Source organism: Vidua macroura, chromosome 21 (assembly GCF_024509145.1).
Source record: "Vidua macroura isolate BioBank_ID:100142 chromosome 21, ASM2450914v1, whole genome shotgun sequence".
Classification (NCBI taxonomy): Eukaryota; Metazoa; Chordata; class Aves; order Passeriformes; family Viduidae; genus Vidua; species Vidua macroura.
This window is the reverse complement of record NC_071591.1, coordinates 7,801,252-7,828,139: the sequence shown is the minus strand read 5'-3', so window position 1 is coordinate 7,828,139 and position 26,888 is coordinate 7,801,252. Positions and strand designations below refer to the sequence as shown.

General features: G+C 50.5%; 1 protein-coding gene across 1 annotated transcript in view; it reads right to left on the bottom strand.

Moving 5' to 3' along the window:
* Positions 1–26,888, bottom strand: part of ASTN2 (astrotactin 2) — a 320,188-nt gene that overhangs the window by 129,949 nt on the left and 163,351 nt on the right. The window contains exons 11-13 of the mRNA XM_053996162.1: positions 19,892–20,042; positions 7,129–7,295; positions 4,269–4,457 (exon numbers count right to left, since the gene is read on the bottom strand). Of these exons, the coding sequence (XP_053852137.1) occupies positions 4,269–4,457; positions 7,129–7,295; positions 19,892–20,042 (507 nt within the window). The remainder of the gene's footprint in view (positions 1–4,268; positions 4,458–7,128; positions 7,296–19,891; positions 20,043–26,888) is intronic.

Sequence of the window (26,888 nt, the reverse complement as noted above, 5' to 3'; positions counted from 1 at the left end):
TTGGGAACGGCACAGGGCTCAGGCTCTGCCCCACCGTGAGGCAACGGGGGGAAAATCGCTCTAATCTAGTCTTTAGTGAGCTGCATCCATTGCTGAGCCTCCCAGCTAGACCAGGAAGTGTGACTGGAATAGATCAGCTCCAATCCCACCTACTTATTAACCTCACAGAGCATTTTGCCAACGGGAACAACCTTTTTTTTTTTTTTTTTTTAAGGAGAGGAAAGGGTGCCCAGAAGAAGATGGCTCTGAATGTGCTTTTGGCTCAGCAGTGGAAGGACCAAGGGAGGCTTCTGGTGAGTGATGGAAGATCCCTCTTCAGTCCCCTCCCAACGTGCCCACGAGGGACTGCACAGGAGAAGCATCACTGGAGGAGTGCTGTGATTTAAATCCTTGCAATAAGGCAGCAGCAGCAGCGATGCCATGGTGCACTCCTCCGAGCAGGAACCCTCATGCTGGCATGTCCAACAGAGCAGCTGAGCACCCCAAGCTCCACACAAGTATCAGTGGTTATTAAATCACCTCAGTACAGAAGAAGCTGCCCACAGAGCTCCTAACTGCTGATGGCTGGGACAGAGCTGCAGGGATGCTGTGGAGCTCCCACCCTGCTGGTTTGTGGCTGCATTGTCACTGATGGATGGGGAAAAGGGTCCTTGGCACCAGCACAAAGGGCCATGTGAGCAGGGACAGGCTCTAGGCAGCACAATGAGGTGTTCCATCAGTGCTGGGGTGCATGTGGAGCACACAGAAGGAACCAGGCTGGCTGCTGCCCAGCCCTGCTGGGGTACACTGGCCTCAGCAGCCACAATCTGCTTCCTCCACCCATCCCCTGGGTGTTGCCACCTCCTCAGTCGCACAGCTGAAGTCTTTGGATAAATGCCTGAGCCCTTAGGATAAAATGACATCTATTAAAGGGGAAACTCAAAATCTGAAGCAGCACTGACTGCAACCACACGTTGGTCCGAGGCCTGAGAGCTCCCAAGCTGTGCTGCATCTCCACACCCACCTGTGCTCTGCATCCTGAAGGTACCCACTGCACATCCCCAGCCTTTCCAGCTGGTCAGACACCATGAAGCCATCATTGCTACACCTGATCCATCCCACTGGTGTGCTGAGCACGGCCAGGAGGGCAGGCAGGGCTCTGCTCAGTGATGCCCAGCAATGGGACCAGAAAGAGGCAATGGACAGAAACTGCTGCCCAGGAAGCTCCATCTGAACATAAGCAAGAACTTCTTCACTGTGCAGTGACCAAGCACTGGAACAGATTGCCCAGAGAGGGCATGGAGTCTCCCTCACTGGATTATTCAAGGACTGCCTGGATGAAATCCTGTGCCCTGTGCTCCAACTGGACCAGATAACCCAAAGTGGTTCCTTCCATGGAAACTGGCTCATTCTGCAGCCACCAGAAGGGCAGAGACTCTAATTAATCAGTGCTGCAGCCCCTTAGGTGGCAAAGAGACCTCCCCGACCCCCAGGGGATGGAAATTCTGCAGTAACTGATAAGTGTTGCCCAGGCCAGGGTGTGCAAGGCAGCTTTTCCCAGCACAAAGGCTCCCTCCCAACCCCATGCTGACATGCCTGGCAGATTGAGAATATCCTATTTATTAAAGACACTGAAGATGTGGCGACATGGGAAGCAGACACCATTCAAAAGATTGTCACATCTGCATAGCTAAAGGATCCCAGCAGTCATAAATCCCTCTAAAATACTCAGCCCCTTGTTCTGATAGCAGGTTCTTGCTCCTACTTCGCAGAAACAGGCTTTTAATCCCTAGTATTAGGCAGCTTCCTGCTATGTTTCAAATGCACCAAATTAAGGGCTTCTCTAACAGCTGGTGTCTTAATGCTCAGAGAGGTTCTTGAATATCTATGAAAATCAGAGGCAAATTACATCTTTTAGTTAATAATTTCTTCTCCATTAACCTCCTTCTCTTCCCTTGTTAAGGGATGATGTAATGGTGCTTCTACACCGTGACCTGCAGGCACCTCTGGCAGCCTGGCCCTGGGGGAGGACACTGCACGCAGGGAGCTGAGCCCTTCTCATCACTGCCTGCTGCTTTTGGAGCCTCACTCAGATGGGAAAAGGGCAGCTGTTCTGACCCTCCAGGCTGCTGGAAGCATTTCTGGAGCACCATGTGCTGTGAGCTCTGCAGAGCCACTTCATGGCACGGCACAGCCTGCAGCACGTGGGCAGCTTGGCAGGTTGCTCCTGTTCCAGACCTGCTTCCTCCTGCCCCTCACTGCTGCTAACTTAACATATAATAACTAAACAATTGCAATTATAAACATGTTCGACACAAACACAAACATCACAGCTATTTCTCATGTATTTTAGCCTGAAAAATAAAAATTAATAACACCTTTAAGCTCCCTCACAAAGATTAAAAGAACTGCCTTATATTTACAAAGTAAACATATAATTGCCAATGCAGAACCAGAAAACAAAACTATTCATCCCTTTGTTATACAAAACACATCACAATGTAAAGAAAAAATCTCATCTCAATAGAGAACAAAAATAAAAGTATATTTTTATTAGTCACAAAAGCACTCACTACCCTAAAATTAACCTAGAAAACAAACAACCTAATATAAGTAAACCAGTAATCCCTAAAAAAAAAAAAAAAAAAGCAAAAAAACCCCACAACTAAGTCCTCTCAAAAAATGAGTAAGAAACAATTACAAAAAAGCCACATTAAGACAACAAACAATCTGTAGAATTCTCCAGTGCTCATCATTCACAAAAAAAAAAAAAACCTCTACTTCTGAAATTAATTCTAATTCTGGGACTAAACAGACTGAAACCCCTGTGTGTGACAGCAGGTTGTACACAGAACTTGGCTGTCACTGCACAGCTCCTCACTGGGAAAGGTTTCTCCCCACTGCACAGCCCAGCCAGCACAGCAGGAGTGGTGCCAGCCCTGGGAAGGAGGACTAACAGCCCTTTTTTAAGCACAAAACCCCTCAGGCAGAGCTTTCTGGCCCCTGGAAGATGCCATCCCAACACCTCAGGTGTTTTATTCCCAGGGCAACCCCGGCAGGAACTGCTCCTGGTCCAGCTCAGGACTGCCCAAAGCTGCCATCCTCAGGGTGCCCTCAGAGGGGAAGACTTGAAGAAGCCACATACCCCAGGATAAACCAGCCCCACAGACAATCCTTGTGTGCTTTCCAGATGGAATTCAGCCCTGAGAACAGGGGATACATTTGCTACTTGGAAACAGCAAAACGTCCCTGAGAGCCACCAGCTCATGGAAAACTTCATCTCTGCAGCCCTGGCTCTGCTCTGATGATTCTGATGATTCCACTGACAATTCTAACGCGAGGGAGAGAAAGCAAAGTGAAGTCTATTGGGAAAATTGCCTTTGTGCCCTGTCAGTTCTCACTCCCAGCAAAAGCTTTTGCTGATGCAGCTTGTGATGCCTCTGTCATCAAGAGAGCAGAAGGCCAGAGCTCAGCTTGAATCCACAGCCAGGGAAGGTTTGGCCAGCTGGGCAAAAACACCTGGAAAAACTCTGTGGGCAGCAGGGATAAGGACCCACAGCTGCAGCTAAAATCAGAGGCAGCAATGAGGTGTTGGTGCCTGAACAGGAAATAAACAGGAGCTGGGCAGGGAGAGCTGTGCCTGGGTGGGTGTGGGCTGGATCCTCTCCTGACTGTGATCAGTGCTGCTGCTTCGAAACTCACAGAGCCACCTTGGCTTACACCTAGTCAAAACACAGGTGCATTCAGAAGACCTGAAGAAAAAAACCTAAATAACTCACCTGCCAGCCCTGAATTCAGCAAGCTCTCCTCTGTGAGCCCTGCAAGGTGAAGGCATTTACCTTCAGCTCATTTACATTATTTATCATGCTATATCCACAGCTCCTCCCAGTGCTGTGATGGGGGCACTGAATGAAACCAGCTGGCACAGGCTGAAAACACAGCAAAGGAAATGCTCTTCCACACTACACACAACCAAACAACTCGTTGTTGCAGGATATCATGGAGATGGAAGACATCAGTGTTTAGAAAGAGATGAGGCAACACTCCTGAGAAAGGCCCACAGAGCACACCTGGATGTGTTTCATCCTGACAAGACACAGAGCAGCCCAGGGGGATCCTGTGCTGCTGCCAGAGGGAACAATGAGCAGGTAGGAAAGCCATGGATGCTTTTATCCTCTTGCTCTCTTCCCCTCATGGGCAAATCAGAGATGCTGGCTCTGTCCCACTGGAACTCGGTCCCAGCTCACCACCCTGATATTCCCAAAACTAGGAGCAGAACCAGGACATACCTGAAAGTCATCTGGAACACCTGCCCTTGGTTGACGTGCTGGCTCCTGTTGTTATAGCCGTGCAGCATCTCCCCAAAAAGGGTGTCATTGAACTTGGCATCCGACTTCAGGCACTTGGGGCCCTCGCAGATGTCAGACAGCATCAGGCAGGACTTCCCATCCGGGGCCAGCTTGTACTCCTCCACACACCTGTGGGGCACCACAGGCCACGTGAGATGAGCAGGCACAGAGCAACCCACCCCAGGAGCCTCTCTGAGCCCAGCCAAGCACCACCAACACCTGCAGCAGTTGTTTGGACACGTGAAGGGTCACAGAGCCCAAATCCTCTGTCCTGGCTGGGTTGGGTGACCAGTGAATGGGGGCTTGGTTCCCAGCTCCCCTCCCTCCTATAGCAGTGTGGCCCATCTGCCTGCAGTGAGGTTGGGTGGGGCTTGGAGCACCCTGGTCTGAGGGAAGGTGTCCCTGCCCATGGCATGGGGGTGGAATCAGAGGAGCTTTCAGGTCCTTTCCAACCTAAACCATTCCATTATTCCATGCTGTCCTGCCTGGAGCTGTGCTGGAGAGCAGAACTGAGCCCACTGTGTGTCTGGTGCTCGGGTACAAACATTTCCCACATCACAGCAAAGCAAAATCAAGCCCCTGCCCCTTCTTCCCCCTAGAAATACCCTCCTGCAAGGAAGCAGCTCCAGCCTGGCTGCTCCTCTGCTCTTTGATCCCACTTTCAAGCCAATTCTGGGTAAGATTCACATGTTCATCTTCAATTGACAGGAAGGGAAACCGAGGCAGGCAGCAGGGATGTGATTTAACTGCAGACACTGGACACCTCAGTGGAATCTTTTGTAAATGTACCATCCTGCCTCTCCTCCTCTTCCACCAGCCTTTTTGTCAGTTCCCACCATACTGGGAATCCTCTGTTCCCTCCCTACTCCTTCCTCCCCACAGCCCCAGTGCTTAACACCAACCCCACCTCTACCCGGGCTTGCTGCAAGCAGAGCTCCCACCCGTCTGTCACACTTTTCCTTGCCTGCTCCCAAAGCGCAGCTCAGCCTTGCAAAGGGATTATGAAAAAAGAAGGGGAAGAAAAAAAAAAAAAAAAAAAAAGGGAAAGAGTCTCTGTCCTTGAGGATGCAAGGCTGAAATGCAGATTTGTGTGGGTGGAGACCATGGAATGTCCCAAGATTTTATAGACCTTCCCCACAAAGGGTGCTGGTGCCCACATGAATTTCCAACCCCTTCTTCAGGCAGAAGAGCAGAAAACGTGCTCTGTTTTGGTGACTCAGTCATTCTGAGCTGCTAAACAATAATAATAAAGGTGGGGGGTGGGGCAAAAAAAAAAAAAAAAACAACAACAAAGCAGCAAAAATGGGATAAATAAAGGAGAAACTGGCACAGGCAGAGCTCCCTGGGCTGCTCTTCCCAGGGACCAGCCAGCAGTCAGAGCTGCGTGAGGTCTTTGCTGCACCTGCAGGCATCGGGACTTGACGGATGCTCCTCGAGTTACTGCTAGGAATTCACTCCCCTTCTTGCTTGTGGGCATTTTCTTTCCAAAAGGGCTTTTTTCCCTTTTCTTCATCCTAATCTGTCACACTGGGACATGGAGTAGGTTCCTGAGTGTGCCTGAGAGTGTGAACCAGCCGTGGGGCTGGGGCAGGCGGTGGATGGCTGCAGCTGTGCAGCACAAAGCCAGATAATCACTGAGCTCCTTTTAGAGCACACTGCAGCCAGGGAGATTTTCCTGAGAGAAAATGCTAAATTGTGTAGGATTATAAGATCCTGGCCAAAATCAGGGATGAGATTCTATTTTTAAGGGAGGCACAGGGGAGGGAAAAAAAAAGTAAATTTTAAAAGCAGTGTTTTCTAAACAAATCCTACACCTTCCCCTCCAACACACAATGTACAATTTTTGGGTCCCTTCACAGTGAGTCACAGATCAAACTGTACTGTCACACAGTGGGGGAGAGAAGGAAGGTGCATCTGCTCACACTGCTCCTCACACTTCCCTCAGGAAAACCAGGTGCCTCTATTCCCTGCTGGAAGTCAGCTCCTTTTCTTGGACACTCATCTCCAGGCTGGGTTGGGATGGGTGGCACAGGAGGTGGCAGGGATGGAGATGAGGTGAATGCAAGTCATGTGGTAATTCCCACAGGAATTACTGGAACATCATGGAAAAGACAAGGATTTTTGATTATAGGTAAACACAGAAACAGTATTTTGGGGCTCATAATTTATCCATCCCTTCTTTTAGCAAATTGTAATGAAGAATTAACTGTTTTAGCTCAGGCTTTGCACCCACCATTGGTAATTCCTGAGAATATGCCAATGGCCAAGGCTATTGCTTTACCAGCACACACAACAGAGCAAGTGATGCCAATACAAGAGCAGCAAGTGTTGTTTGAACGTGCAGATTTAGAAAATGCTGTTCTTTGGATTGGGTGTGATCAACCACAGATAACCTGCAGCTTGGTGTATAGTAACAAAACAATAATTATAGGAAGGTGTTGCTCGTTGAGGAGCCTTAGAGGTGACTGACTGTGAAAGAGGTTTTACAGTGACTTCTGTGAGCCAGAGAGAAGTTTGATGAGAGGCTCCACATTCACCCCTGAAAGAATCTTCTACCAAGGTCGTTGACATAGAAACAAGAAAGAAAGAAGGAGAAATAAGAGAAACCTGTCACTGCCTGTTCCAACGAGCACTTGGTTTGTCTCTCGTGACCAATGAGTAAAGTGTAAACTTCTGAGTTTGTAAGAATGTATAAAAAGCATGCAGGCTGGAATAAAAACAGTTTGAAGCCTTCTGAAAATGGAGTGTTGCTTTGGATTGTGACCGTCTCAACTACGATGACTGACTAGAGGGGACTCACCCACAGAACATGAAGATGGTGCTGGACGAGGGGTCGTGGGGCAGAGGGAGGGTCTGCTGGAGGCAGAGCTGCTCGCAGCCGCCGTTGAAGCCGTCGGAGCAGTCGATCCCTTTGGAGTAGTCGTAGCAACCGGTGCCATCCTTCATGGGCCGCAGGTCCTCGGGGCACTGCAGCGAGACAGGGCACAGGAAAGGTCACCTGGGCGTCCTCCCCAACCCTGGAGCCCCTGTGCCTCTCAGGGCACAGCCCACCCCAGAGTCAGTGCAGCATCAAAACTCCTTTTCCATCTGAAGGAGATGAGTTTGTCCTGGGAGATGGATGGGGTAGCCCTGCATCACCTCGCACAGCCCTTGGGAAAGGGGCAAGGGCCATGGGGCATGGATCTGGTCTGCTGCCAATGCCTCCCCCCTCATGCTCCCTCTGGAGGAGGGTGAAATCCTTGAGGCAGCAAAACTTCACAGCAATAAAGCCTCAAGCCGGTGTGGGGTAAAACTTCACAACCCTCTGTGTTTGCTCCCTGTTCCTCCAAAATGCAGAAAAATCCAGTGCAACCCAGAAATAAATGCCTCAACACCTGGGACCAACCCAGAGAACCATCTCAGTGCTTGGGAATGACCTAGAAATCCATCTCAACCCATGCCAGGCAGGTCAGCAAGCACGGCCTTGGCATCATGCCCAAAAGGATCTTGATGCCTGCTGTGGGCAGGACCAGCCCATGGCAGAAGCAGGACTGGGGGCAGCCAGGATTGCAGCCCAGGCTCATCAGTTTTCCACAGCTGAGGGAACCATGGCTCTAATTTCTAATTCCAGCTCCCCAGCTTGTTTTCCTTGCCCCAAAAGATAAAAGCCAGCAGATGGCAAATGCTGTTGATAAATTGTCACCCAGATTAAAGCACACTTCCACTTTGGTTATTTATCCCTTTTCACCAAACAGACATGCACACAAACAACAACAAAAAGGCCAGTCCTTGAAAAAATAAATAAATCTTGTCTGGAGCAGCTCACAATTAAAAATGCATTATGGAATTTCTTGAAGATAAGTTCGACTGGAGACGGCACAGGTAGTGATGAAGGCAGCTTATAAATGGCCCTTGTCAAGCAGAAGAAAGGTTATAAAACCACTATACTTCATGCTTAAAAAAGAAAATCAATTTTCCATGTGAGCAAAATGCTGTACATATTAATAAAAGTTCAGGAGACCCTGGACCTTGTGTTCACTGACACTGATAAGGTCCTGATGGGAGACGGGCTGCTGAGCCTTGCTCACTCTTGGCTACTTAAGAAGCAAACAGGGACAGCAGAAAGGGGCTTTAGGGACTCCTGGCTTCCTCTGAGCCATCACAGAATCCTAGAATGTCTGGGTTGGAAGACCTCTCAAGACCATCCAGTTCCAACCCTACTGCCATGGGCAGATACACCTTCCACTCTCCAAGGCTGCTCCCAGTCCTGTCCAACCTGGCCTTGGACACTTCCAGGGATCCAGGGGCAGCCACAGCTGCTCTGGGCACCCTGTGCCAGGGGCTCACCACCCTCACAGGGAAGAATTTCATCCTAACATCTGATCTAAACCTCCCTTCCTTCAGTTAAAAACCATCACACTTGTCCTACCCTGCTATAAGGTAGCATCTTTCTCTCTACCTCCTCTAGAAACCCTGTGCCACTTCCCTACAGCAGCAGCATCAAAACTTCTTCTGCCCCACCTGCAGCAACTGGGATGTGCTGATCTCTGTGCCAGTTGTCCCTCAGATCCCTCACTGCCTCCTGTGCCCTCAGCTCTGAAGCTTACAAACCTCAGCACCATCCCTGGGGACACTGGGTAGGGCGAGAAGGGAAGGCATAAGGCTTTTCCATCCAAAGGATCTTGGCAGCAAATGGCTCTGGAATAGGATGCTGTTCATCCTTGCAGAGCAGGCAGGGTCCCAAAGACACAGCTCTGGAATTAGCAGCAGGAAGCAGCAGAAGACTTGGGAGCAGGAGCCTTCCCAGGTGCATACACAGAACAATGAAGGAGGAGAGGACACTGAGAGCAGCCTGTGCTTTCCACCACCCCGGAGCTGCCTGGGAAACAGCACCAGGATGAGAGTGTTTGTGAATGTGCAGATACAGCTCTTATCTGCTCCTTGTCTGCTGTAAAAGCAGAGCTGTGCAAATTGGCAGAGAGGATCTCCCTGGAGGACACGGGGAGGTCTGGCTGCAAACAGCACCTCTGCTTCACAGCACTGCATCCCCCCCTCTGCTGCTCCCCCACATCCACAGGGACAGGGAGGGGCAGGGCTCTGCTCAAAATCCCCCCAGAGATCCGGAGGGATCTTCCAGGGTGCTGAAGGCACCTGGATGGGACTGTAAGGCAGCAGGAGCTGCAGGACCACAGCCAGAGGATCAGCCACAGCTTTTCAGTGCTGTCACTTGGAATTCTTGCTTTGGCACGGATCCATGTGCTGAGCTCAGCACCTTCTCCAGCCCACAGAGGAAGAAGATGGTTCTTTCCCTGTGACTGGGTTAGTGGGTCAGCAAAGCCCTCCCTCCCTTCATCCTACTCTGCTTGAGGCCACCCTTGGGATATTCCTCCAGTTTTGGCTCTTAACCACCAGGAAACGTGTTTCCTTTCAGTTCATAATTATGCATCCTAATAGTCATTAATTACAGCAGGCAAATAGCTCAGCACAGCATTTGCAAAAGAAAGTGCTCCTGTCTCTCCACATCCATCCCTGCTCAGAGCAGAGCTGGCTCTCCAGTCAGCTGCTGTGCTGCAGCACAGAGCTCTCCAGGGACAGAAAGCTTTGGGAGCCAAGTGAAACCTTGGGATGTGTTCCTGCCCAGGAGAGCCAGAGGAATCAGCAAACTTGGCAATTAATACTGGCCAGGCAACACCAGCCTCTCCATGGAGGGTTTTGCAGGGATGAATAGGTGGATGAAGCAATTACTGAGCACAATAAATCACAGAATGGTTTGGGTGGGAGGGGACTTAAAAATCAGCTCAACTCCCCTGCCATGGGCAGGGATGCCTCCCACTATCCCAGGTTGCTCCAAGCCCTCTCCAACCTGGCCTTGGATGCTTCCTGGGGCAGCCACAGCTTGTCTGGGCTTATAAATCTTTGTAACACACCTCCCTGCCCCTGGAGCAGAGGATTTCCCATCAGAATGCCCCACTGATGGATCAGACTGGGGGAAAACTGAAGTTCATTTGAGTGCAGCTATGTTCTTGCCCACAGGAGTCAGAAATGACCATGGAAAAAGCCAGTTTGTGCTAATCCTGACTCCCTGATGGATCAGCTTGGGCTTCTGGATGAGCTTGGAAAGCCAGCACTCACCCTGTGTACACTGTGCTTTTATAAAGGGACAGATCTGCTCTTGCTGACATTGATTTGCCTGGCTTGGGCAGCAGAGAACCAATAATTACGGTGAGTTTTAATCAATGCCCCATCAATTTAGGTGCAGTTCAATTTGCAATCTGCCTTGGCAGTGACACAGGACAGGGGGCTCTGTTGGAAAATGATTACAAAATCAATAAGCAACTCGGTCAATAACGGTGTCTGGGCGAGCACAGGTGGCACATCCCACTGTGGTGGGAGGAAAGCTGGTGCCCCAGCAGGTCCTGGGCAAACACCTCTGCACACCCCTCATCCACACATGGATTTATTGAGCCAGGAAGCAAAGGGATCCCACACACTGTTACCCAGAGATTCAAAAGAAAAAACAGTTTGTGGTTTACCACGTTAGACTCATATTGCATGCGTTCACTTCCAATTCCCAGCCCAGCCTTTATCTGTGAGGCTGACCAGGAAATATAGCTCAGAGCTTGGGAAAAGGGTCTGGTGCTTAATCCATGCTATGGAGAGGTAAAGGAGATGTAGGGGGGGACTCCAGCTCCAAGGAGAAGCTGTTACCATACAAATATAATTCCACGGTCTTGCAAATCCACTCCATCTATGCAGAAGTGAACTGATTTCTCTGTGCTGACAGACAACCCTGAAAATTGCTCTTGGCATTGGAAAAGAAAACTTTCTTTTCTTGTTGTGTGTTAGCACTGATAACACAGGTCCTGAAGGCTAAACATGACCCTCAGCTCCAACCCTCAGACCCTGCTGCTGCCAAGGGGTCTGAGGAGAAGGAGCCACCAGCAGCTCCACATGGTTTGGCTGATGGCACAGTTGGACACCAGCCCATCCCCTCCCATCCCAGAGCACACAAGTCCTTATTCCTGTGATTGCAGTCAGCAAATGAATTTTGAGTACTCACAGGGAATGGATGTGCTGAATAGGAAGTGCTATTTTTATCTGTTGTTTTGCAAAACAGGCTTTTTTCACTTTTAAATGACATCTCCAAAGTGACACAGAGTGGCAGATTTGGCAGGGCCTGCTGCCACATGCCCACAGCCACCCCTGGGAATACACCAGATCCAGCCTCACCGGTACACTGGGGCTGTGGTTTGGAACAAAATGGGATACCTGTGCCCACTGTGCCCACTGCTGTCACCCCAGCACAGTGTGTGGCACCGTGTGGCCTCTTGCCACCAGGACTGGGCACAGCTCCTCTGCCCAGCAGCGCCAGCAGCATCCCCAGCACGGCCAGGGCAAACACAACGGGAGGAGGATCATCTTTGGAGGAAGGAACAAAAGCACACACCAGAACATGTGTGAGATTGTGCCTTAGGAAAATAAATACCTGAACAAGTCCCTGCTCATGTAAAGTAAAAAAGGAGCCTTTGCTCACTTTCTCATTTGCAAAGCTCGTTAGCAGCAAGATGAGTGAGGGGTCACTGGAAGGCAAATCATTACTGACACGGATCCCCCAGGTGGGAGCACATCCGCTCTCCTCCATCCGAGCTGCCTGCCAGAGCTGCTCAGCTCAGCTCCTCTCCTCCATTATTAAGTTTAAAACAGCAGAATACTTTATTAAGTGTTTCTGTAGAGAGTAAAGTGCCCTTTTTGTTATTCCACTCTGTTTTCTCAACAACAGCAGCCTTCTAGTCAGAGCCTTCTCTATCAGGTGCTGGAGGTGATGCTCTGGGTACAGACGAGTTTGAATCCCCCCAGCTCTTAAAACCACAGAGGGAAGCTGCCACCAAACCCCCCTCCCAGTGCTGCTCCAGGCACCATTCTCATGCCTGGACATCTCCAGAAGTGAGACCAGGACCCCAGGCTGCATATCTAGCACTGCTGGCCCGAGGCAGCACAATCAGCTGGTGGCTCAGTGCCACAGAGCACCGAGGACCATTTCCAAAGGCCCTAATGACCCCCCTTTGTGCAGAGTCCTCACCAAGGAACCTCCTCAGTGGGAGACAAAAACATTAATCCGAGACACTGCTAAGGTGCAAGCAAGTGCCAGCATTTTAATGAGCTCCTGTCTATGCACTGGCATGTGTTTATTTGCTTGTTGGAGCTCAGAAATGATACAAATGCACTAAGCCCCTCTGTGTCCATATATATATATATATACACAGACATATATATATATATGGACAATTCTAGCTTATTCTGCCTTGTTTTCTTGACTCAGAAGGCCCCTGGTGAGCAAAACTCCTCAGCAGCAGCAGGACAGAGCCTGGCTGCATGCAGCTCAGTCTCTGTGTGTGAGATTTATCCCTCCTCTACCAATATTTTGATAAAACAGGGCCAAAATGCTGGTTGCTAAAAGGCTCTCCAGAGCCCCCTCAGGGCAGGGGTGTCCCCACCAACCCCAGCTGTGGCAGAGCCCTTCCTGACACCCTGCTGAGGGGGGAAAATCCTTCCCAGAGGAGAGCATTACAACCATTTTCTGAAATAACAGTCATTATCTTCCCACTCTTTCTCCCCCTCCCTTCCTTTTCCCTTGCTTCCTTTTCCCTTTAAAGATCATCAATCATTATTTTAGCCTTAGAAAATCAAACCCATCTGTTTCGCAGGCTCCCAAGAGCATGCTGCTTGTGCTTCTCAGCCTGGTCCCTCTGTGAAAGTGGGATGGGGGATCCATGGGGGAGATGAGGCAGCATCTCCTCACCTCTGGCCACCACTCCAGTGAACCCTCCCAGGCAAGTCACTCCATGTCTTCATGCACCTCAGTTCCAAGAGGGAGGGATTTGTTTCAAGCAGCTGGTGGGATGCCTTGCACACAGGAAGAAGTGTGCAAGGAAATCTGCTTCCCTTCCAGAAGTCACCAACAGCCCATTTTGGGGTGTGCTGGTATCTCCTGCCTGTCAGGGCATTCCCAGTCGCAGCAGAAGCTGGCACCTCCAGAAACCTTCAGAGAAACAGAAATTCAACCCTTGCCCCACCTGACTCACCCATCAGGGTGCAGCCCAGCCACAACACTACAGACAAAATCCTATATCCCAAACCAATCCCAAAGCCCCAAGCCAGCTGTGATCACAGCACACGAAGTCTGGTGAGGAGCAGAGGGGCACTGGCCAAGCCATCAAGGAACGCTGCTGAAGAAGCCACTACTGGAGAAAACAGGGCTTTTATCATCCAAACCACTCCTTCCCTGTGCAGGCAGAGACCTCCAGCTCATCTTGGTGCTTCCTGAGCTATTCCCCTTGCTTTTAAACCAGCCACCCCTTGCCCACGAGGTGCAAACCCCCTCTGAAAGCACAGGCAGGTGGATGGTTTGCTCCCATCCACCACCAGCCCTGACCCCAACAACCTCCTCCTCTTTCCTCCTCAAATCCCATTTTCAGCACAGGTATTTACCTGGATTAATGAGATAAAATCCAAAACCACAGGTTCCTTGGAGCGGGGCTTGCTGTTGAGCTCAGGGGGCTTCTGCTTCCAACCACAATGTACAAAAGGAGTCAGCTCCTGCTCCAGGGAGCCAGCGAGACTTTAAAGGGATTAGGAGAGACTGGTTTCCTCATCTCCCCCCCTGGTGTGTGCATCTCTCCCATAATTAGCTAGGTGCCTCTCAAGGCAGGGATGGGTAAGTTTTTATTTTTCAATGAACAATTGTCTGTCAGAAAAATGCAGATTTGATGAAGCTTAAGTGCTTTGTGGGATTCCATCAATTACATCTTAAAACTCATTGGGAAATTAGGAGAGCATTTAATTTTGACAAGGTTGAAATGTTTTGGTTTCCATCACCTAATTTTGTTTTTATTTCAGGCTGTACACTGGGATAAGGCAATATAAAACAAAGCTCCAGATGATAATGGTGGAATGAAACATTTCCCTCTCCTTTATAGACAGGAAATGTTTTGAACCAAAGTATTTTGGAATTTTCATGTATGTAAGGCATTTCTGCACAGCATTTTGGTTTGGGCTGAAACTCCCAATCACCCCATTTCCCCTCAGGAGAAAAAGTTCTCAGCATCACCCACATAATTTCAAAGCATCTCTCCATGGTCCCTAAGCCACCTCTGAGTGGCTTCCCTAAATGTCTCCCATGCAAAACCATGACACTTGTGCTGGAAGGAGGAGAGGAAAGCAGTAGCCACTGCTCTGCTCCTTCATTTCTAATCCCATTTCTCCCCAAAACGGTTACACTCCTAAATTAAGCCATTTCTCTGCCACACTCTGCAGCAGTGAGGAACAGCCCATCATTCTGAGGTGGGAGAGAGCAAGGGAAGGATTAGCCCCAAACAAGCTGTGCTAAGGCTTATATGCCTGTGTGGACCATGCCAAATTTCTCTTCCTTCTGTGTCTAAAGAGGCTGGGACCAACACCACACCAGTGTCACCATAGGCCACAACTTCATTAAGTGACTCTCTGGTAGATGTTCTCCCTCCTGCATCCTGCTGAGCCAAATTCCCTGCTTTGTGATGGGCTGACCCCACCATCGCAGAGAGGAGCAGCTCAGGTCATTCTTGTAGGCTAACAGCACTGTTTTCTTGCTCAGACTAGAAATAAATCTCTGCCAGAAGCACCTGAGCCTGTGAGCATGAGCAGGGTTTCATGTCTGTACAGAACAGCAGCACCCAGTGCCCAGGCTGGGCAAGGCTCTCCCAGCTCTTGCCAACACTCTCCCAAGGTGGGATGGCTCCTGGAGCACAGCCCTGCTTTAGCCCTTCCACATCCACCTGCAACATCCTTGGCTCTGTAGCACTCTGAGGTGACTTAAGGAACTAACTCACCAAGCTCTGCAGGCACACAGCTGCTGCAGAACCACCAGCCCACACCACCTGCCCCCACTACTGCAGTCAGGCTCTCACACCTTAAACAAACAAGGGACTAATTCTGGTAATTCTTGGCCCAGGACCCCGAGCTGCCTTCCTCACCCCCACTGAGGCAGCTCATGCCCTTCTGTTCTCCAGGTGGTCCTCACAGTGAGGAGACCCCATCCTGGGAGGCACCATGGGGCTCAGACACCTGGACCTGCTGCTGCCTCCTCCCACAGTGATGCTGAGGATGCCAACATGCACTGGAAGAGAACAGAGCACCTCCTTGCCCAACTCCTGTGCTAAGACCAAAGCTCCCATTCCTTTGAAAAAAAAAAAAAAAAAAAAAAAAAAAGCCAAAACAAAACAAACAAAACCCCCTCACCCCTCTTATTTTCAATAAGGCTGCAATCCTGCCTTTCTAGGCTCAGAAACACACCTGGTCACAGGGCAGTACATGGAAGCAACCCCCCTTCTCCTCAGGTGGGTGAGAGGACTGGCACCAGGGAGCAAAGCCAATCTGAGAGACAGCTGGGGAAACCTGAATTTAAGCCATGATGCAGGTGTTTCCTTCAGTCTCTCAGGGCCAATTCACAGGTTTTCATCTCAAATTATGAATCACCAACACATGAGGGTTAAGCATTTTCCCTCCTTCAGCATCCTCCCTCCAGGCTGTGCAGCTACCACAGTGCCAGCAGAAAAGATCAGTAATATTTCATTTATAGGATATAGTCAGAATTATTCCTCTTGCACACTTTCTTCTGGTTTGCTGTGATCCCTACAAGATGGTAGGAAACACACACGGGACCCAACGTGCAGAGTCACTGGGTTCAGAGAGATTCACTGGGCTTTTGTTTTCTTGGGAAATTCCCACAGCTTGACCAGATCCATCAGCAGTTCTAGAGCGCAGCAAGAAAAAGCAGCATGGAAGCAGGTTTTCTAGAGCTTGGGGGCTGTTTGCTTATGTTAGGGCTCAAACACAAGGCTCCAGATAGTGATGCCAAGGTCTTTGGCAAGGTTGCAGCTGATAATTCTTAAAATCACCTGAATTAAAAAAGGCCTCCGATAAGAAAAGAACTGCAGAAACCCTTTATGCACTCATGCCATCTGCTGGGTACACACAAAACTAACAGAAAACCATGGGATGGGGGGGGAAAGGGATCCCATGGGAAGTGGAGGATGGCAGGTGGGGAGCTGCCACCCCTGTGGGTGGCAACCCTGCTGGAGAGGCTTTAGGGTCTTCAGGTGATGCCTACAAAGAAGGATTTTAACTGAGCAAAATGATGCCCTCTCTCCTCCCCATCATCAGCCCAAGGAGACTCAGCCAGGCTCCAGCACGAGCTGCGAGCAATCCGCCCTCGACTTTTTAACCGAGACCTTTTAAGACCAAACAATTAGGTAATGGCAGAGCCCACACCACTAAAAACCCAGAGATAAATGCATCCCAGTCCTCGCAGAATTACTGGAAGCCGTATTAAGGGCATGAAGGAACTGGTAACAGATGATGATTATACACAAAAGGAATAAGAAATCTTTGAGATTTGTGCTGCTCCCCGGTTGAGCCACTCGGCTCCAGCTCTGTGCTGTATTAATTGCTTACAAGGCTGCATGTATATTTTACGCTCAGTACCTGCCTGGAACATTTGTTGGATTTAGCCTTGATTGATGAACCACTGATTATATACTTCTGTGGTCCTCAGCAAATTAATAAACTGTTGACTGGTAGAGATTAACAACATGTCATGATTTGTGAATCTGTGTTCAGAGTAAAGCTGGAGCAAACCTAGTGCTAAAATTAGTAGGCAAATGCTCCCTGAACTCTATAAAAAGGGGATAGCTTAATTAAATTACATCCCGATATTGCCCATAGCACTTACCAAATTGGCAAATTGAGTTCACAGCAGTTCAGCTTCAAAACTAACTGACATCTCTGAAAATTTGCAGCACATGACCCAGTCCCTTCTTGGAAGCCCAGCTCACACCCAGCAGGCTCCAGGAGCAGGAGTGGGATGAGGAGGGGCAGCACAGGCATGGGCGAAGAAAGTACCAGAATGTCTCAAACCGAGCCTTTGTGAGCTCTGAGACTCCACTCGCAGCCCCTCTGATCCCACTCTGCACCATGAGCACCACCCAGGGCTGGGGGCAGTGCTGCCAGCCCAGCCATCAGGCTTTTCCCTGGACAATGGCCGTGGAGCACTGTCAGAAACATGGGGACAGTTCCTTCCACATCTCTCCTCACACCCCTCCTTTGCCAGGGACCGACAGCAGGTGATGAGAATAAAACATTGTACAGGGTTGGGAGAGCTGGGAGGCAGCATGGGCTGGTGTCAGTCCAAAGGGAAGCAGGGAGACAAGGGCTGGGATGCAGTGGCTGTCCCCACACTCCCCCTGGGCTGCTCAGCTCTGCTGTCCTCAGGCTGGGACTGGGGAGCTTCACCCCAAGACTGGGAGCTGTGGAGAGGGACAGAGCAGCCTCATGCTCCTGCAGTGGGGAGAAAAAGGGGTGCAGAGCACAGTGGGGAGAGAGAGACTGTCTCCTGTCCCCGTGGGATGCACGGCCCCAGGAGCCTGGTGTGATGTGTAGCATGGGGGTTGCTGTGGTCCCCAAGTGTCACCTCTCACCCACAGCTCTCGGGGAGGGGGTGCCCTCCAGGAGAATGCTCCTGCTGCTCCTCCCCTGTCCCCCCACCATACATGGTCCATTCTCCTTACACACAGCCTCAGTCAGACATTACAGAAGCTAGGGGTCTATTTTCCCCAAGTGACACGGTTTTCCTTTTCTGCCTCTCCACATGCCAGCACTAGGTCTGTAGTTTATTGACAATTTCTATCCTAATATATCCCAACTTTAAAAAGAGGCACCACCTCCCAGAGAGGCGTGAGGTGATCAGAGCCCTGATTGCTTCTGATAGTGCCCAGGCAAGGATGTAGGCATTCAGAGCAAAATAGCACCCTAAAAAGGGGGGAAAACACCCCAAAATACTAGAAATGCAGTTGTTCCCTGGAAAAGGGGGAAAAGAAAAAAAAATTACAATGGGAAAAGGAGGAAGGGGAGAGGAGTGGCAAGGGGGAGATGGCACCAGGCTGCTGGTGACACATCAGACTGTCATGCTAAATGGCCTTAACAAGCAACCTGAGAAGGGGATAATGAAAACGCCTCCCCCCCGGGACAGCACGGCTCCAGCCTGACCTTTCCCAGCTGCCGTGTACAAACATCTTCAATAAATAAAGAGACACTTACCTCCTGTCTCTGCTGAGACTGGAGGGAGGCGGTGAGGAGGCCCTGCCTGCAGTGATGTGAGGGGTTTCGGGGGTTTAGGAGCAGTGAATGTGTGCTTGAGGGGCTGGTGGAGGGGGTGACAGCTCTGGACCCCCTCGGGGGTCACCACAGCTTCCTGGCAGGCAGGGGCTTCAACAACACACACAAAGCGATGCTCCAGGTCTGCCCCACTTCCCAAGGCTCTGTCCTGTGTCTCTGCACGTCATCCTGGATTCACACAGGCTGCTCACGCAGGGGAGGGATGACTTTGATGTCAAGGTGAGACGGGTTAGAGCTGGGCGAGGTGCTGAGCTCTGCTGCTCCCAGCTGGAAGCACAGCAAAACCCCTCTGGGCATCGGTGGCTGGGAACACCTCCCTGGAACTGCTCACAGCCGGGCTGCACCACGCTCTGGGTAACCTGGTCAGTGGAAGGTGTCCTGCCCATGGCGGGGGTTAGGACAAGATGACCTTTAAGGTCCTTTCCAATTCAAACTCTTCTAGGATTCTGTGATTCAGAGCCTCTGCCCAAAACTAATGTCTAGGGTCTAGAAGATCTTCTGGACTCTGCAAAACCTGGGACTCAGTGGATTGTTTGGTAAGACATGTTCAGAAACAAATCAAGACTCTGAGGGTGTCAGAGATGCCCAGGGGTGGATATGCTGGGGGGATGCTGCTTCTTTCTCCTGCACTGGGAAGCACAAAGCAGGAGAAAAAGCAAGACAGCTTTCCTCCCCTGCTTCTTGACAAGCAGGAAAATTACCACCAGACCCAATAATTTTTTTTCTTTTTTCTTTTGCTCATCTGAGCACCTGGGCTGCTTCCCTGGAGTCTTTAAAGCATTTGTGATTTGCCAGGACTGGGGGAAGTCCACCTCCAGCACACACATCCCTTCAGCCACAGGAAGCAGGAACAGGTCACATCTCCCTCTGGCTTGTGCCCTAACCAGAGGACAGCCCTGAGGACCCGACAGTTCCAGTACCAACCCCACAGCCCCATTACTTACCCCACAGCCACAGTACTTACCCCACAGCCTCAGTATGTACCCCACAGCTCCAGCACCTACCCCATAACCCCAGTATGCACCTCAAAGCCCCAGTACTAGAGCCCCAACACCTACGCTACAGCCTCAGTACTCACCCCACAGCCCCAGTACCTACCCCATAGCCATACTCCTATCCCACAACCCCAGCACCCACCCCACAGCCCCAGTACGTGCGCCCCACAGCCCCAGCAACTATCTTACAGCCCCAGTACCACCCCACAGCCCCAGTACCCACCCCACAGCCCCAGTACCCACCCCACAGCCCCAGCACCACCCCACAGCCCCAGCACCACCCCACAGCCCCAGCACCCACTCCACAGCCCCAGTATGTATCCCACAGCCCCAGCATGTACCCCACAGCCCCAGCATGTACCCCAGAGCCCCAGCACCTACCACACAGCCCGTGGAGTCCACCTTGCGGTCCGAAACGCACTTGAAGTTGCGGGTGCAGCCGCCGTTGTTGCGGGAGCAGTCGCGGACGGGCCCGAAGGAGGAGAGCAAGTCATTGATGGTTTCGAAGTAGGTGGACAGCATCGCTTCTTCCCTTGGAGAGAAAAGGCACCGTTAGGGCTGGCAGGGAGCTGGCAGAGCACGGGCACGGGCAGGGCAATCCACAGAGAGCTGCTCTGGCAAAATCCCTGGTTAGCGCCACCGAGCCAAAGGAAGCTTCCCAAGGAAACGAGGGGTTTGTGATTATGCTGTACAATAAATCTGCTGCATAACTCTGGCATCCCTCACAGAATCAACCAGTCATGGTGTTTCAAAGACACTATCCACCAGTTTTATGCAAACTAGCAATGAGGAGATGCTTTATTAGTAGCCTGGAGCTGGGTGTGAATCCAACCCTGCACTAGACAACAGCAAATCCAGAGCCATAAAACTCTTCCTGAATGTTTCACAGCTGGGCCAAGCCTCCCTGAGCATCCACACCCTGTCCATCACCATCACCCACATCCACCCCAGGGACACTGCCAAAGTTGGAAAGACACATGAAACTTGGCTTTGTGCTTGCTGGGATGTGGATGTGGAGCAGATAATGCAGGGATGGGTGCAGGCACAGCTCTGCTGCTCTGCTCCAGCCCATGATGGGCACAGCCCCAGGCATTGCTGTGCTGTGACACCCCTCAAGCAAGAAACATGAGCGCCCAGGAATAATTCCAAGGCCATAAGAAGCCTTGGGAAGCTCCCAGCCCTGCCTCTCGGAGCTGCACACGCAGCAGATTTTGCCTGTGACAAAGCATTCAGGCACTTTGCCTTCTGCTGGATTCCTGCAAAAGGAACACACATGCTTGTCAAGAGCTTTAAGCATCTCCAAGATATTTTTCATCTTCAAAGCACAGTTTATATGTTAACCAATACCCAGAATGCATCCTGGGCAACAGAACCCATCACTTGACGGAAGAGAGACAAAGTGATCAGAGAGAGAGGAAGGTCACAGGAGAAATCACTGATAGTGACAGGCTTGACCTCCACAGGCTGTTTATTAGATCTTTACCCACAGGAGGCTGCAAATTAACCCTGACCCCTGTGACCTCAGTACCCCCGAGACAATGCTGGGAGTCACAGCATGGTTCATTCTCCTTGAGCCTCTTTCCTGCTCTGCCATCAGCACAATGACCCAATGCCCAGCTCTGCTGTCCCTCTTTTGGGGGGGTTTAATGTGAAAACAATCTGCTTGGCAATGAAACAGCAGTACAGGAATATTCATCAGCCCTGGAGGGCCACGGCAGTGCTGCCTGGAAGCAGCCCTGCATTCTCTATCAGCAGAGGGCCCCTGAGCTCACACACCGCCGTCACACTCACGCACACAGCCCTGCCAACACCGAGCGCTCAAGAAATCATGAGTCAGGCATTAAAAAAGAATATAATGCAACTGGCACCAAAATGATGATATTTTAAAAATAAATCAATTGCTGAGCTGTTTTGGGTGCTTTTTTTTTTTTTTTTTTAATATTTTCCTCCCCTAAATTTGCTACAGAGTATAACTAAGCTTTTCCCTGCAAACTTGAAGGCTAGAAACTCCTCAGAGACCAAACCCAAATAAAGCCTTATGCAGTATTGACTTCATGATTTTTTATATTCGAGATTTCAAGGTAATCACAGGTTTCCAAAAGTTGGGACTTTCAATTAGAAAAACACCATTAAAAGCAGTGAGAAATAGTAAATTGGCACATCCCCATGGGCTGGGGTGGCTGAGTTATCTCAGCACTGGGGCAGCTCCGTGTTCACTGTGGTGTCCCACATAGCAAATTCATGTCTGTGCTGCCAGCTCTCACCCCAATTAATGCTTCCCAATTAACTTTTCACTCATAGCAATCAAGCTCCTGATATTCTCCCATTCTTGGCCCACCTCCGAGATTTTCCAGCATATTTGGAGACGAATCTCCCTCTGTCCTTTCTTGGTCATGTTTCAAATATCTTTAGAGGCCGTTTTCTATTAGCACTCTGTTCCCACCAGGATCTGCAGCTCCTCTGAAATGAGGGAGTGAGAAAGGCAGGATATATTAGATCAGGGCACATATTTTTGCTGGAGAGATGGGGGGAGGAAGGGGATATTATTTACTAACTAAACCCACTGTTTATTAATGTAGGGAGAATTATTTTTAAAAAGCCAAAACCAACAAACCGTGACAGCTCCTCCACCACCCACCCCAAAAGCTCAGTCCCATCTGGTCCTTCCAGGGGGTTTCTCATCGTGGGTGGACAGCAAGGAGAACCATGCTCCCATCCTCCCTCCTGGCTTTTCCACTGAGCCACCAAACAACCCACATCCCTGGAAGGAGAAGGTGAGGAGCTACAGCTGCTTTGGGTGGTGGAAAGAGATTCTGGGGCTGGGTCTTTGCACAGGATTGCTCCAGAGAGACAGAATTCTGTCAGGAGACATTGGCTCATCCCACATGGCACCAGGCTGGGGCTGGCAAGGGCAGCTTGTCATGCTTTAATTAAAACTTGGAAGCACAAACCAACCTCCTGCCCTCGGGAGGGCTGAGGATGGGAATGGGAAACTCGCTCTCCAAAGCCTGGCATAATGGATGACCCCTGCCAAAGCCCAGGAAGGGCTGGCGAGCTGGAATGAGCCATTAAGCATATTAAAATATTAACCTGGCTGGGAAGTGTTCAAGTGCCACCTGTGAGAGGAGCGGGGTGAGGGCAGGATTGGTTCTGCATGGCCATCGTTCCATTAGAGAAGCTTCACTTCAACACAGAGCCCTGACAGGGATGGCTGCTCATGAGAGCCTGACGTGATGCTCAGAGCAAGCTGGGAGCAAACTTCACTTTCATCTGCCTCTGGAGGGGCTGGAGGAGCCCGGCTCAGTGCAGGAAGGTGTAAGCCTCCTTTTAATTTTGGGAGTGAAGAGCAATCGTTAATTACCTGCTTTCTGCAGTGGCACGTGGCACAGAGCAGATCGCTTCCCACCCACACAGCTCTGCCAGGGACCCCTGCCTGTCCTTCCCTGCCCACTGTATGGGGCTCCTGCTCTCACATTCCAGAGCCAGCCCTGGAGAGAAGACAGAGCCAACAAGGCAGGGGACACTTGGGGAGAGATGGCAGCATCTGGCCACCACTGCAGGGAGCCCACTGGGGACAGCCAGCCCCACCATCACCCGGGTGCCAGATTAGACCAGCCCTGATGCATGAATCACTTGCCCTGCAGTAACAGGCTGCCTGCAAAAGAACTGCTCTTGTTCTCCATCTCTCTGTGCTGGATTTCAGTGAGTAAGCCCTGGATCTGTTCTGACAGGGCGGGATGCAGAAGGACAGGCTCCATGTCCCGAGTACATCAAAGAGCCAGGGAAGCTGCTGGTGGCCCTGGCTGGACCCAGATGCCAAAACCCCAGGGAGCAGGCAGGGCTCAGCACCTGGTGCACTGGGAGGATGGGGAAATCCATCACTGACCCAAAGCTAGGTCTTGTCAAAAAGGGCATTTTGGAGAGAGTGACCTAATTTCTGGTGGCAGATCCTCTCCACAAGCCCATGAACATCTATGAACACACACACACACACACACACACACACACACACACACACACACACTCTTCTTTATCTCTCCAGCTCTCCCAAAGACAGCAGCACCAAATTATACAGTTATAAATAAAACACACTCCCCTCCCTGCCAGGACCCTCTGAACACACACCCAGCATCAGTAAAACCCAATTTTTTTATCAACATCTTGTGGTACAAATGTCCAGCTTGGTGCAGCACTGCAGGGCTCCCCTCCTGACTCAGCTCCCATGGTGCAGACCATGGCACCCATCCTCACACAGCCCCATTCCACCTCCCACCACCTGCACTTGCCTGGATTCCCTCAAAAACACTCTTTTCCACTCTCTCCCTTTGTTCCAGGTCTCCTTAATGAAGCAGATTCACTGACAAATACCGCTGGGGGTTATTTATTCATGAAATACCAACACCAAGCAATTCTCAAAGCCTCCAAAGCACTCATCCCAGAATAAGCTCCAGAGCTTTGCAGTGGCTCTTCTTCTCCAGCTCATCCTGAAGGGGATTAGTGGGTGTTATCCAACTCTGCTGCCCCTTTTTATTGCCTGCTAATGGTTAAAGACTTCAGTGCCTTACAAAGTTCACCATCGATGAGAAAAATAAAGAAAAGAATATGAGCTGGAGAGTAAGCCAGTGCCATCTGCTCCCTGAGCTGGATTTGGAGAGGGATCAGGGTGGGAACTCGAGGTTCAGGAGTTTCTAGAGACAGGACCCACTGGCAGCACAGGGTGTGATGCTGTGTCACCTGCAGCTTCACCCTGAACTGCCCAGCACAGCCCAGCCAGGAGGGCTCATGCCCAGCACCTTGTGCTGTTTCCTGCTTCTATTGAGCAGGGAACTTCAGAGTTGCTGCACTTGCAAACCAGGACAGAGCAATTTACACCCAGATTCTGCATTTTTCAGCCCAGCTGCTGCTTGCCTGAGCAATTCTGAGCAGCTCCCCCACAATGCCCTGGAAGATTCATCACAGAAATGGGCAAGAAGGGTGAGCAACACATGGATCCCAGCTGAGGGTGTACTGCAAAACTCATAATCACATTTTTTTTTATAATTATATATAACCAATAAACCCCCAAGCTGCAGCTGCAAAGCCCAGATTCAGAAGCAAAGTATTGATCAGCACGTGGGGCTGGGACCTTGGCTGCAAGTGTAGCCTTCAGGACCCCTTGGTGCCATCACCTGCAGCCCCAGCACCACACTCAGCACATGGCATATCTGCCCTCAGCAAAGGCAGAGCCACCCCTTCCCCAGGGGAGTCCCCTCCCAGGACCCCCTGTGTGTCACAAACATTCATTTTTGCTCCCAGCTTCTGTACAGTGGGGGTGATGATTTTTTTCACATTTTAGACAGGCAGCCAAGGCGACAGAGAAGAGGATGGAAAGTGCTCACCGCTGCTGGATGGCCAACTGAAGATGCCTCCCAAGTTATTTTTAGTACTTTTAACACTTCCCACACTCACACTACAATTCCAGCTGGGTCTGCTGCACTACAGGCTCAGCTGTTCCATACTGAGAGCCATGCAGTTAAACACCCAAATTATAATGAACATGCAATAAATGATCACCTGAGAAAAGTGGTCTCCAATTTAAATGCAACAGAATATGTTTTTTTCTGGGATTTCAACCCTTTCAATTTTTATTCTGGCTGCAGCAAGAGACCATTCTCTCTACAGCCCTTTCCTGCATCCCTGCAGCATTTAATCATGGATCACAGACTGGTTTGGGTTGGAAGGGACCTTAAAGCTCACCTCATCCCACCCCTGCCATGGCAGGGACACCTCCCACTATCCCAGGCTGCTCCCAGCCCCATCCAGCCTGGCCTTGGGCACTGCCAGGGATCCAGGGGCAGCCCCAGCTGCTCTGGGCACCCTGTGCCAGGGCCTGCCCACCCTCACAGGGAAGGATTTCTTCCTGATATCCATATCTGTGGGGAGTGCAGCACCCATCTCCTACAGCACTGAACCATGTGCCAAGCAAGTCCATTCACACACTGACCAAGCCGGAATGCTCTGGAAATGTTAATGCCCATCCCCAGCATTGAAGGAGCTCATGAGGTGGTGGCAGCTTCTCACCTGAAGGGACTTCACAGCCTGAAACTTTGGCATGCTGCAGCTCCTGTCTTTAACCAGGTGCCCCAGTGATGTGCCTGCATCAGATTTATTATTTCATGTAGGAAAAAAAGTTATTTTCTGCCCAGTACACTGACAACCACTTTTCAGCCACTGTAATAGTGCTGGAAGTTTTGAAGAAAAACCACTATCCAGATCCTCAGCTGGGAGAAATCATCCTCACTTGAGTGACACTGGAGAAGGCATTTCAACGGTGCTGTGCTGACATTCCACAGCTGATGAGCTGCTTGCTATAAATTTTCTGGGTAGTCTCGCTTCTTGTGGCAATACTATAATAAACACTTGCAAAAACACTCTCCCAAAAACCTTGAGGTTCAAAGTGTGAAAAATTCCCCAGCAAGCATCAATAATTTGCTGGAGATTCAATAAAACCACCCCTCCACCAAAGTGTTTTGAAGCTCACCTCTGCAAGCAAAGGGCCAGGAATTTAATTACAGCCAAGGAAAGCGAAAACAAACACTCTGGGACAAAAGCAAGCTGGGAAAGCACATCCCAAGGGATGCTGGGGTTCACAAGGACCCTGCACCTCACTGCAGCCCCCTCAGAGCCAGCACAGCTCTGCCACATGAAGGACCAGGGAATCACAAATGAATTAAACTAGATAATTTTAATTCTGAGTATTCTCTTGCTTCAGGGAAGGTTGTGGCTGCGGTTTCAACCCTGCACAAGCCAAAGGAAATGCAGGAGGTGCTGGCTCAGTCTCCCAGGCAACGTCAGTGCTGAGAGGGTTAAGAAAAGGCACATGAGCCTTAAGAGGGATGGCAAAGCACGGTCAGGAAAGTGTTCTGGGAATTACATGTGCTGGTGCCTGCTGTAATCTGTCTGTAATCCATCCCAAATTCAGCAAGGATGCATTTCCAGTGTGCTGGATGCTCCTGTGTGTCAGGAACCTCAGCAGCAAAATGTGGGATGGGATGAGATGGGATGGGATGGGATGGGATGGGATGGGATGGGATGGGATGGGATGGGATGGGATGGGATGGGATGGCACAGGGGCTTGGAGCACTGCAGGTGCTCTCAATGGGACAGCAATCCCACAACAAGCACCTGGGGACACCAGCCAGGAGGAAACCCAGCACTGCCAAGCATCGTGTCCCCCCGACCACCGCAGCAGATACGATGGGCACTGCCAGGGAGACACCAAGGTCCAACAAGCATGGCAAGAACAGAGCAATCACACTGGCCTTGGCACACAGAAAAGGTGCAATAAATGAAATTATTGGTGATGCCAGGACAATCTTAATGCAGTCTCCAGTAATTT